Source organism: Scyliorhinus torazame, chromosome 31, assembly GCF_047496885.1.
Source record: "Scyliorhinus torazame isolate Kashiwa2021f chromosome 31, sScyTor2.1, whole genome shotgun sequence".
NCBI lineage: Eukaryota > Metazoa > Chordata > Chondrichthyes > Carcharhiniformes > Scyliorhinidae > Scyliorhinus > Scyliorhinus torazame.
The window spans coordinates 31,852,340-31,865,341 of record NC_092737.1 but is presented as its reverse complement, the minus strand read 5'-3'; the positions used below and the strand labels follow the sequence as shown (position 1 = coordinate 31,865,341).

Genomic DNA, 13,002 nt, shown 5'->3' with positions numbered 1-13,002 from the left:
GGGGCAGGAGTAGGACATTCAGCCCCCCTGCCCGCTTCACCAGTCAATACTATCTCGGCGCATCTTCGCTGCGCTTCACCTCCACCGTCCTCCATCACCCTTCACCCCCATCACCAATTAAAAATCTGTCTAACTCCTTAAATTTACTCACTGTCCCAGCATCCACCGCACTCTGGGCTCGCAAATTCCACAGGTTCACCTCCTCAAATCGGTTTTAAATTTGCTACCACCCCTAATCCTAAAACCTCTCGTTCTGTAATGCCCCACAAGAGGCATCATCCGCTCCACATCTACTTTATCCAGACCTTTTCGCATCTTGTATACCTAGATTAGATCTCCCCTCATTCTTCTAAACTCCAGAGAGTATCGGCCTAAACTGCTCAATCTCTCCTCATACGACAAACCCCTCATCTCTGGAATCAACCTCCTCTGAACTGCCTCCAATGTCACTACATCCCTCCTCAAATAAGGGGATCAAAACCGTGCACGATCCTCCAGGTGCGGTCTCACCAATGCCTTGCACAATTGCGGCAACACTCCCTGACGTTTATACTCAATTCCTTCAGCTATGAATGCCAAAATTCCATTCGCTTTCCTTATTACCTGCTGCACCTGCATACCAACTTTTTGCCATTCGTGCACCAGGACACCCAGATCCCTCTGCACCGATGGCATTAAACTATTATTTGTAACCAGCCCCGCCCCTGTTATTGCCCTCTCCGCGAACGGAAATAGGTCCATCTGATCCGCTCAATCCAAGCCCATCTCAATTAAAATCTCAGCCTATCCAATCCTCATCACTGGAATTCTCCATTCCTGGCACCTGGTAGATTCCCTCAGTACTCTGGGATAACCGAAAGGAGACGTGGTTCCCCGGCTGTGACCAGGTCCAGCATCACGGGGTTTAAGCCGCGTCCGACAGGCTCACAACCACTGGGTTACCCATCGAGTTAAAGCTGGTACCTCCGGCTTGCCGTGGCTGACGAGGAAGTATCCTGCCTGCCTTCTTCAACACTCTAACCCTAACCCTAACTCTACCTGCCCTGCCACCTGGTCGACACGCTCAGCGAGGTTCAATTTATCCACACTTTTCAATATCTTCTCATTTACTGCGCTTTCACTTTGTGAGCTACATATGGTTGATTGCTCGGCAATAGACATGTATATAGAATGTACAGTGCAGGCTCAGGCCATTCGGTCCATCGACTCACTGCTGGTGTCCCAGCTCCACACCAGCCTCCCCCATCCCCTCTCTCCATCTCACCCTATCAGCATATGGTGATATTCTCTCCCTCTGTGTTTATCCAAGTTCCCCACGCTCCCCCAAATGTTTCAGAACTTTTCACCTCGACCACTCCCCTGTGGGAGCGAGTCCCACATTCTCCCCACTCCCTGTGGGAGCGAGTCCCACATTCTCCCCACTCCCTGTGGGAGCGAGTCCCACATTCTCCCCACTCCCTGTGGGAGCGAGTCCCACATTCTCCCCACTCCCTGTGGGAGCGAGTCCCACATTCCCCCCGCTCCCTGTGGGAGCGAGTCCCACATTCCCCCCGCTCCCTGTGGGAGCGAGTCCCACATTCCCCCCGCTCCCTGTGGGAGCGAGTCCCACATTCCCCCCGCTCCCTGTGGGAGCGAGTCCCACATTCTCCCCACTCCCTGTGGGAGCGAGTCCCACATTCTCCCTGCTCCCCGGGTAAAGAAGTTTCTCCTGAATTCTCCCATTGGGATTTAGTTGGGATTTTCGGATTTCCATGATCCCGGGCTCTGGTCTGTCTCCCGCCACAAGCGGAAACATTCTCTTTTTAAAAAATAAATCTAGAGTACCCAATTATTTGTTTTCCAATGAAGGGGCAATTTAGCGCGGCCAATCCACCGACCCTGCACATCTTTGGGTTGTGGGGGCGAAACCCACGCAGACACGGGGAGAATGTGCAAACTCCACACGGACAGTGACCCGGGGCCGGGATTCGAACCCGGGTCCTTGGCGCCCGTGGGCAGCCGTGCTAGCCACTGAGCCACCGTGACACCAGAGTGGAAACGCTCTCTCGAGTCATGGGGACTCGAAACGTTAGCTCGGATTTCTCTCTCCCCAGATGCTGGTGGGGCTTTTTCCAGTGTCGGCAGAATTTGGGTTTTGCCTTCGCTGTCTACTCTTGCGAAGCCTTTCAGAATTGTTCACATCGCCCTTCCATCACCCGCCCTTCCCCAATCACCTCTGGTGTCATCCTCCTGAACCTTTCTTTGCCCTCTCAGGCTCCCTGCACACCGTGTTCCAGGCGTGGGTCGAGCCAAGGTTTGGAACTTTCCTACAGCTTCGCTCAGTTCGTTTCCCTCTTCGATCCTTGGGTTCCGGTTTCTCAAAGTCCCCCGAGTAAACCGCCTGCTCCTCCCCCCCCCCCCAAATTGTCTAACGGCTGCTCAGCTCCATTTAGATTTTTAAACTCGTTCGCAAAGGACAATGAGGCCAAACTAACGTCCGGTTAACAGCAGCAAAGAGGGGTAGTGGGGGAGGGCCTTACCTTGGTCAATGCCATTGATGTAGAAGTGCAATGCGCCACTGGACTTCCTCATAAGCCCGATGTGATCTCCTTCCTGTGAAACACAAGGAAAAGCCAGGCTCAGGACATGGCAAACACGACCAACCGAATGCCCAAAGGGGCTCGAACTAAGACATCCACTCCGCCAAGTGAGCTAACGTCAGTAACCCTCTCTGGAACATGTTCCTTCGCTATTCAACCGTGGTTTTTTGCGGGAGGGGGAGGGGAGGGTGGATAATGGAGGCTGGGGGACAATACCTCATTGTGAACCAGGACACTAAGATCCAATTGCGATCACTCGCTATCGGGTATGACTGTCCACCTAAGAAGCTCCGTGTTGCCGGTCACGGGTTCTGTGTCTTCTTGTGTGGACCGTGAGCCTGATCCTAGAGCCACACCTTGGACCGCCACAGGTGTTTCCGGCAGGTGGGATCGCTCCTCGGATTCAGGATTGCCGGTATTCCGTTCTCCGGGGCCTCCTCGTGTCGTCGGGTATCATGGAAGAATTGTGTCCCTTCAATCAGGAGGTTCCTCCAAGTAGGTCTCTTCTAAGCAGGGGGCTCCCAGGCATTGACGTCTACCTTCCTCGAGGTAAACCTTCAGGTGTGTCTTTGAAGAGCTTCCCTCATCCTCCTCTTATTCGGGAGCCTTCCTCGAGCTGGGTGAAGAAGATTTGCTTTGGCAGTCAGGTCACGGACACCCCCAAGCACCTGGCTGGCCCTGCGAAGTTGCTATCGGATGATCATGGCCTTTATGCCAGTGCTCTTGGCTCCTCCAAGGGAACCGACGCGAGTACGCCTGTCCTTCCAGCTGATGCGGCGAACCCATCTCAGATGGCGTTGACGGTACCGCTCCAGGGCATTTGAGGCGGTGTCTGTATGTAGTCCCAAGTTTCTGAGCCTTCCAGAAGAGTTGGGAGAACGACCGCCTCGTTCAGCACACTGGGCTAAATCGCTGGCTTTGAAAGCAGACCAAGGCAGGCCAGCAGCAGGGTTCAATTCCTGTACCAGCCTCCCCGAACAGGCGCCGGAATGTGGCGACTAGGGGCTTTTCACAGTAACTTCATTGAAGCCGACTTCTGACAATAAGCGATTTTCATTTTTCATTTCATTTCGTACAGGAGGATCTTTGTGTGGTCGTCAAAGACTCTCGTTCTTAGGCGTCTGAAGGAGGCAATCTCAGACAACGATAAGTCAGAATACAGGAGGGAGATAGAGAACCTAGTGGAGTGGTGCAGCGACAACAATCTCTCCCTCAATGCCAGCAAAACTAAAGAGCTGGTCATTGACTTCAGGAAGCAAAGTACTGTACACACCCCTGTCAGCATCAACGGGGCCGAGGTGGAGATGGTTAGCAGTTTCAAATTCCTAGGGGTGCACATCTCCAAAAATCTGTCCTGGTCCACCCACATCGACGCTACCACCAAGAAAGCACAACAGCACCTATACCTCCTCAGGAAACTAAGGAAATTCGGCATGTCCACATTAACTCTTACCAACTTTTACAGATGCACCATAGAAAGCATCCTATCGGGCTGCATCACAGCCTGGTATGGCAACTGCTCGGCCCAGGACCGCAAGAAACTTCAGAGGGTCGTGAACACCGCCCAGTCCATCACACGAACCTGCCTCCCATCCATTGACTCCATCTACACCTCCCCCTGCCTGGGGAAAGCGGGCAGCATAATCAAAGACCCCTCCCACCCGGCTTACTCACTCTTCCAACTTCTTCCATCGGGCAGGAGATACAGAAGTCTGAGAACACGCACGAACAGACTCAAAAACAGCTTCTTCCCCACTGTCACCAGACTCCTAAATGACCCTCTTATGGACTGAACTGATCTCACCACACATCTTCTCTGCTGAGTAGTACTACACTCTGTATGCTTCACCCAATGTCAGTGTTTTTAAACTGTGTATTTATCGTGCGTCCTGTGTTTTACATGTATGGAGCGACGTGACTGGACTGTACACAGAACAATACTTTGCACTGTTCCCGGTGCGCAGCACAATGAGCCAAGTCAATCAAGGGGGGAGAAGAATGAGAGGTAATCTGACTAAAGAGATGAGTTTGAGAGGAGACTTGCTGATGGGATGTTTCCCCTCGTGATCCGGGGACGGATGAGGAATAAGACATCCACCATTCTAGACCGAGATGAGGAGCAGTTCTTCCTTTGGGGAGGGGGCCATAAATACTCAGTTCTCTTCACCAGGGAGCTGTGGAGGTTTGGTGATTGAGTTGTGCGGGATACATGTTTAACCTCCAGGAGGTCGGATTATAGGGTGTTGGGAAACCACCATCAGATCGGAACTAATCGGACTGAGCGGCAGAGCAGCTTCGAGGGGCCGAATGGCCAGAGGACACTGGGGCAGAATGAGGCCACTCGGCCCATCGAGTCTGCTCCGCCATTCAATCATGATTCTCTCATGTTGAGGACTCCTAGTAATAATCTTTATTAGTGTCACAAGTAGGCTTCCATTAACACTGCAATGAAGTTACTGTGAAAAGCCCCTAGTCGCCACACTCCGGCGCCTGTTCGGGTACACAGAGGGAGAATTCAGAATGTCCAATTCACCAAACCTGCACATCTTTCGGGACTGAGAGAGGAAACCGGAGCACCCGGAGGAAACCCACGCAGACACGGGGAGGATGTGCAGACTCCGCACAGACAGTGACCAAGCCGGGAATCGAACCTGGGACCCTGGTGCTGTGAAGCAACAGTGCTAACCACTGTGCGACCGCGCCGCCCCGTTTAGTCCTCCGGCACCTGCCGACGTTGCCTCTCTCCCGCCACCCACCCACCTAGCATCCGGTATACCCCAGTAGCAGTCACCCACCCGCACTTTGCACAGCATTGCGCGCACAGTCTTCCCCCCCCCACCCCCCCCCCCCCCAGCTGCACTTTCACCCGTTACCTGTAGCTCGTCCAGGCTGAACTCGCAATATTCCCGCCGTGTTCCCTTCCCGTTGGTCAGAATTCCACAGCCACTCATCATAATCGTCCCTGTGACAAAAGGCAGAGTTAGACATGGAAACCCAAAATCCACCAGTGACAGACTGCCCGTGACATTTCACACGCACACATGCACACAACGTGACCATTCCGATACGTGTTTGGAATTTGCACCATTTACTCTGTGACAGAGCAGAGAGACAGTGGTGTGTGTGCACAGTGACAGAGCAGAGACACAGTGGTGTGTGTACACAGTGACAGAGCAGAGACACAGTGGTGTGTGTACACAGTGACAGAGCAGATACACAGTGGTGTGTGTACACAGTGACAGAGCAGAGAGACAGTGGTGTGTGTACACAGTGACAGAGACACAGTGGTGTGTGTACACAGTGACAGAGCAGAGAGACAGTGGTGTGTACACAGTGACAGAGCAGAGAGACAGTGGTGTGTACACAGTGACAGAGAGACAATGGTGTGTGTACACAGTGACAGAGAGACAGTGGTGTGTACACAGTGACAGACCAGAGACACAGTGGTGTGTGTACACAGTGACAGAGAGACAATGGTGTGTGTACACAGTGACAGAGCAGAGAGACAGTGGTGTGTACACAGTGACAGACCAGAGACACAGTGGTGTGTACACAGTGACAGAGAGACAATGGTGTGTGTACACAGTGACAGAGCAGAGAGACAGTGGTGTGTACACAGTGACAGACCAGAGACACAGTGGTGTGTACACAGTGACAGAGAGACAATGGTGTGTGTACACAGTGACAGAGCAGAGAGACAGTGGTGTGTACACAGTGACAGAGAGACAGTGGTGTGTGTACACAGTGACAGAGCAGAGAGACAGTGGTGTGTACACAGTGACAGAGAGACAGTGGTGTGTGTACACAGTGACAGAGACACAGTGGTGTGTACACAGTGACAGAGAGACAGTGGTGTGTGTACACAGTGACAGAGCAGAGAGACAGTGGTATGTACACAGTGACAGACCAGAGAGACAGTGGTGTGTGTGCACAGTGACAGAGCAGAGAGACAGTGGTGTGTGTACACAGTGACAGAGCAGAGACACAGTGGTGTGTGTACACAGTGACAGAGCAGATACACAGTGGTGTGTGTACACAGTGACAGAGCAGAGAGACAGTGGTGTGTGTACACAGTGACAGAGACACAGTGGTGTGTGTACACAGTGACAGAGCAGAGAGACAGTGGTGTGTACACAGTGACAGAGAGACAATGGTGTGTGTACACAGTGACAGAGAGACAGTGGTGTGTACACAGTGACAGACCAGAGACACAGTGGTGTGTGTACACAGTGACAGAGAGACAATGGTGTGTGTACACAGTGACAGAGCAGAGAGACAGTGGTGTGTACACAGTGACAGAGCAGAGACACAGTGGTGTGTGTACACAGTGACAGAGCAGAGAGACAGTGGTGTGTGTACACAGTGACAGAGCAGAGAGACAGTTGTGTGTACACAGTGACAGAGCAGAGACAGTGGTGTGTGTACACAGTGACAGAGCAGAGAGACAGTGGTGTGTGTACACAGTGACAGAGCAGAGACAGTGGTGTGTGTACACAGTGACAGAGCAGAGAGACAGTGGTGTGTGTACACAGTGACAGAGAGACAGTGGTGTGTGTACACAGTGACAGAGCAGAGACACAGTGGTGTGTGTACACAGTGACAGAGCAGAGACACAGTGGTGTGTACACAGTGACACACTGGTGTGTGTACACAGTGACAGAGCAGAGACACAGTGGTGTGTGTACACAGTGACAGAGCAGAGACACAGTGGTGTGTGTACACAGTGACAGAGCAGAGACACAGTGGTGTGTACACAGTGACACACTGGTGTGTGTACACAGTGACAGAGCAGAGACACAGTGGTGTGTGTACACAGTGACAGAGCAGAGAGACAGTGGTGTGTGTACACAGTGACAGAGCAGAGACACAGTGGTGTGTACACAGTGACAGAGCAGAGAGACAGTGGTGCGTGTACACAGTGACAGAGCAGAGACACAGTGGTGTGTGTACACAGTGACAGAGCAGAGAGACAGTGGTGTGTGTACACAGTGACAGAGACACAGTGGTGTGTGTACACAGTGACAGAGCAGAGAGACAGTGGTGTGTGTACACAGTGACAGAGCAGAGAGACAGTGGCGTGTACACAGTGACAGACCAGAGAGACAGTGGTGTGTGTACACAGTGACAGAGCAGAGAGACAGTGGTGTGTGTACACAGTGGCAGAGCAGAGACACAGTGGTGTGTGTACACAGTGACAGAGCAGAGAGACAGTGGCGTGTACACAGTGGCAGAGCAGAGAGACAGTGGTGCGTGTACACAGTGACAGAGCAGAGAGACAGTGGTGCGTGTACACAGTGACAGAGCAGAGACACAGTGGTGTGTACACAGTGACAGAGCAGAGAGACAGTGGTGCGTGTACACAGTGACAGAGCAGAGACACAGTGGTGTGTACACAGTGACAGAGCAGAGAGACAGTGGTGTGTGTACACAGTGACAGAGCAGAGAGACAGTGGTGTGTGCACACAGTGACACACTGGTGTGTGTACACAGTGACAGAGCAGAGACACAGTGGTGCGTGTACACAGTGACAGAGCAGAGAGACAGTGGTGCGTGTACACAGTGACAGAGCAGAGAGACAGTGGTGCGTGTACACAGTGACAGAGCAGAGAGACAGTGGTGCGTGTACACAGTGACAGAGCAGAGAGACAGTGGTGCGTGTACACAGTGACAGAGCAGAGAGACAGTGGTGCGTGTACACAGTGACAGAGCAGAGAGACAGTGGTGCGTGTACACAGTGACAGAGCAGAGAGACAGTGGTGCGTGTACACAGTGACAGAGCAGAGAGACAGTGGTGCGTGTACACAGTGACAGAGCAGAGAGACAGAGCGAGCGAGCGGGAGAGGGGGAGACGGAGCGGGAGAGGGGGAGACGGAGCGGGAGAGGGGGAGACGGAGCGGGAGAGGGGGAGACGGAGCGGGAGAGGGGGAGACGGAGCGGGAGAGGGGGAGACGGAGCGGGAGAGGGGGAGACGGAGCGGGAGAGGGGGAGACGGAGCGGGAGAGGGGGAGACGGAGCGGGAGAGGGGGAGACGGAGCGGGAGAGGGGGAGACGGAGCGGGAGAGGGGGAGACGGAGCGGGAGAGGGGGAGACGGAGCGGGAGAGGGGGAGACGGAGCGGGAGAGGGGGAGACGGAGCGGGAGAGGGGGAGACGGAGCGGGAGAGGGGGAGACGGAGCGGGAGAGGGGGAGACGGAGCGGGAGAGGGGGAGACGGAGCGGGAGAGGGGGAGACGGAGCGGGAGAGGGGGAGACGGAGCGGGAGAGGGGGAGACGGAGCGGGAGAGGGGGAGACGGAGCGAGAGAGGGGGAGACGGAGCGAGAGAGGGGGAGACGGAGCGAGAGAGGGGGAGACGGAGCGAGAGAGGGGGAGACGGAGCGAGAGAGGGGGAGACGGAGCGAGAGAGGGGGAGACGGAGCGAGAGAGGGGGAGACGGAGCGAGAGAGGGGGAGACGGAGCGAGAGAGGGGGAGACGGAGCGAGAGAGGGGGAGACGGAGCGAGAGAGGGGGAGACGGAGCGAGAGAGGGGGAGACGGAGCGAGAGAGGGGGAGACGGAGCGAGAGAGGGGGAGACGGAGCGAGAGAGGGGGAGACGGAGCGAGAGAGGGGGAGACGGAGCGAGAGAGGGGGAGACGGAGCGAGAGAGGGGGAGACGGAGCGAGAGAGGGGGAGACGGAGCGAGAGAGGGGGAGACGGAGCGAGAGAGGGGGAGACGGAGCGAGAGAGGGGGAGACGGAGCGAGAGAGGGGGAGACGGAGCGAGAGAGGGGGAGACGGAGCGAGAGAGGGGGAGACGGAGCGAGAGAGGGGGAGACGGAGCGAGAGAGGGGGAGACGGAGCGAGAGAGGGGGAGACGGAGCGAGAGAGGGGGAGACGGAGCGAGAGAGGGGGAGACGGAGCGAGAGAGGGGGAGACGGAGCGAGAGAGGGGGAGACGGAGCGAGAGAGGGGGAGACGGAGCGAGAGAGGGGGAGACGGAGCGAGAGAGGGGGAGACGGAGCGAGAGAGGGGGAGACGGAGCGAGAGAGGGGGAGACGGAGCGAGAGAGGGGGAGACGGAGCGAGAGAGGGGGAGACGGAGCGAGAGAGGGGGAGACGGAGCGAGAGAGGGGGAGACGGAGCGAGAGAGGGGGAGACGGAGCGAGAGAGGGGGAGACGGAGCGAGAGAGGGGGAGACGGAGCGAGAGAGGGGGAGACGGAGCGAGAGAGGGGGAGACGGAGCGAGAGAGGGGGAGACGGAGCGAGAGAGGGGGAGACGGAGCGAGAGAGGGGGAGACGGAGCGAGAGAGGGGGAGACGGAGCGAGAGAGGGGGAGACGGAGCGAGAGAGGGGGAGACGGAGCGAGAGAGGGGGAGACGGAGCGAGAGAGGGGGAGACGGAGCGAGAGAGGGGGAGACGGAGCGAGAGAGGGGGAGACGGAGCGAGAGAGGGGGAGACGGAGCGAGAGAGGGGGAGACGGAGCGAGAGAGGGGGAGACGGAGCGAGAGAGGGGGAGACGGAGCGAGAGAGGGGGAGACGGAGCGAGAGAGGGGGAGACGGAGCGAGAGAGGGGGAGACGGAGCGAGAGAGGGGGAGACGGAGCGAGAGAGGGGGAGACGGAGCGAGAGAGGGGGAGACGGAGCGAGAGAGGGGGAGACGGAGCGAGAGAGGGGGAGACGGAGCGAGAGAGGGGGAGACGGAGCGAGAGAGGGGGAGACGGAGCGAGAGAGGGGGAGACGGAGCGAGAGAGGGGGAGACGGAGCGAGAGAGGGGGAGACGGAGCGAGAGAGGGGGAGACGGAGCGAGAGAGGGGGAGACGGAGCGAGAGAGGGGGAGACGGAGCGAGAGAGGGGGAGACGGAGCGAGAGAGGGGGAGACGGAGCGAGAGAGGGGGAGACGGAGCGAGAGAGGGGGAGACGGAGCGAGAGAGGGGGAGACGGAGCGAGAGAGGGGGAGACGGAGCGAGAGAGGGGGAGACGGAGCGAGAGAGGGGGAGACGGAGCGAGAGAGGGGGAGACGGAGCGAGAGAGGGGGAGACGGAGCGAGAGAGGGGGAGACGGAGCGAGAGAGGGGGAGACGGAGCGAGAGAGGGGGAGACGGAGCGAGAGAGGGGGAGACGGAGCGAGAGAGGGGGAGACGGAGCGAGAGAGGGGGAGACGGAGCGAGAGAGGGGGAGACGGAGCGAGAGAGGGGGAGACGGAGCGAGAGAGGGGGAGACGGAGCGAGAGAGGGGGAGACGGAGCGAGAGAGGGGGAGACGGAGCGAGAGAGGGGGAGACGGAGCGAGAGAGGGGGAGACGGAGCGAGAGAGGGGGAGACGGAGCGAGAGAGGGGGAGACGGAGCGAGAGAGGGGGAGACGGAGCGAGAGAGGGGGAGACGGAGCGAGAGAGGGGGAGACGGAGCGAGAGAGGGGGAGACGGAGCGAGAGAGGGGGAGACGGAGCGAGAGAGGGGGAGACGGAGCGAGAGAGGGGGAGACGGAGCGAGAGAGGGGGAGACGGAGCGAGAGAGGGGGAGACGGAGCGAGAGAGGGGGAGACGGAGCGAGAGAGGGGGAGACGGAGCGAGAGAGGGGGAGACGGAGCGAGAGAGGGGGAGACGGAGCGAGAGAGGGGGAGACGGAGCGAGAGAGGGGGAGACGGAGCGAGAGAGGGGGAGACGGAGCGAGAGAGGGGGAGACGGAGCGAGAGAGGGGGAGACGGAGCGAGAGAGGGGGAGACGGAGCGAGAGAGGGGGAGACGGAGCGAGAGAGGGGGAGACGGAGCGAGAGAGGGGGAGACGGAGCGAGAGAGGGGGAGACGGAGCGAGAGAGGGGGAGACGGAGCGAGAGAGGGGGAGACGGAGCGAGAGAGGGGGAGACGGAGCGAGAGAGGGGGAGACGGAGCGAGAGAGGGGGAGACGGAGCGAGAGAGGGGGAGACGGAGCGAGAGAGGGGGAGACGGAGCGAGAGAGGGGGAGACGGAGCGAGAGAGGGGGAGACGGAGCGAGAGAGGGGGAGACGGAGCGAGAGAGGGGGAGACGGAGCGAGAGAGGGGGAGACGGAGCGAGAGAGGGGGAGACGGAGCGAGAGAGGGGGAGACGGAGCGAGAGAGGGGGAGACGGAGCGAGAGAGGGGGAGACGGAGCGAGAGAGGGGGAGACGGAGCGAGAGAGGGGGAGACGGAGCGAGAGAGGGGGAGACGGAGCGAGAGAGGGGGAGACGGAGCGAGAGAGGGGGAGACGGAGCGAGAGAGGGGGAGACGGAGCGAGAGAGGGGGAGACGGAGCGAGAGAGGGGGAGACGGAGCGAGAGAGGGGGAGACGGAGCGAGAGAGGGGGAGACGGAGCGAGAGAGGGGGAGACGGAGCGAGAGAGGGGGAGACGGAGCGAGAGAGGGGGAGACGGAGCGAGAGAGGGGGAGACGGAGCGAGAGAGGGGGAGACGGAGCGAGAGAGGGGGAGACGGAGCGAGAGAGGGGGAGACGGAGCGAGAGAGGGAGAGGGGAGACGGAGCGAGAGAGGGGGAGACGGAGCGAGAGAGGGGGAGACGGAGCGAGAGAGGGGGAGACGGAGCGAGAGAGGGGGAGACGGAGCGAGAGAGGGGGAGACGGAGCGAGAGAGGGGGGAGACGGAGCGAGAGAGGGGGAGACGGAGCGAGAGAGGGGGAGACGGAGCGAGAGAGGGGGAGACGGAGCGAGAGAGGGGGAGACGGAGCGAGAGAGGGGGAGACGGAGCGAGAGAGGGGGAGACGGAGCGAGAGAGGGGGAGACGGAGCGAGAGAGGGGGAGACGGAGCGAGAGAGGGGGAGACGGAGCGAGAGAGGGGGAGACGGAGCGAGAGAGGGGGAGACGGAGCGAGAGAGGGGGAGACGGAGCGAGAGAGGGGGAGACGGAGCGAGAGAGGGGGAGACGGAGCGAGAGAGGGGGAGACGGAGCGAGAGAGGGGGAGACGGAGCGAGAGAGGGGGAGACGGAGCGAGAGAGGGGGAGACGGAGCGAGAGAGGGGGAGACGGAGCGAGAGAGGGGGAGACGGAGCGAGAGAGGGGCAGACGGAGCGAGAGAGGGGCAGACGGAGCGAGAGAGGGGCAGACGGAGCGAGAGAGGGGCAGACGGAGCGAGAGAGGGGCAGACGGAGCGAGAGAGGGGCAGACGGAGCGAGAGAGGGGCAGACGGAGCGAGAGAGGGGCAGACGGAGCGAGAGAGGGGCAGACGGAGCGAGAGAGGGGCAGACGGAGCGAGAGAGGGGCAGACGGAGCGAGAGAGGGGCAGACGGAGCGAGAGAGGGGCAGACGGAGCGAGAGAGGGGCAGACGGAGCGAGAGAGGGGCAGACGGAGCGAGAGAGGGCAGACGGAGCGAGAGAGGGGCAGACGGAGCGAGAGAGGGGCAGACGGAGCGAGAGAGGGGCAGACGGAGCGAGAGAGGGGCAGACGGAGCGAGAGAGGGGCAGACGGAGCGAGAGAGGGGCAGACGGAGCGAG

The 13,002-nt window shown here is 59.0% G+C and overlaps 1 protein-coding gene across 1 annotated transcript in view; it reads right to left on the bottom strand.

Moving 5' to 3' along the window:
• neurl4 (neuralized E3 ubiquitin protein ligase 4) overlaps positions 1-13,002 on the bottom strand; it is a 203,993-nt gene that overhangs the window by 139,359 nt on the left and 51,632 nt on the right. Inside the window, 2 exon segments of the mRNA XM_072493516.1 lie at positions 2,520-2,592; positions 5,453-5,672. Of these exon segments, the coding sequence (XP_072349617.1) occupies positions 2,520-2,592; positions 5,453-5,672 (293 nt within the window).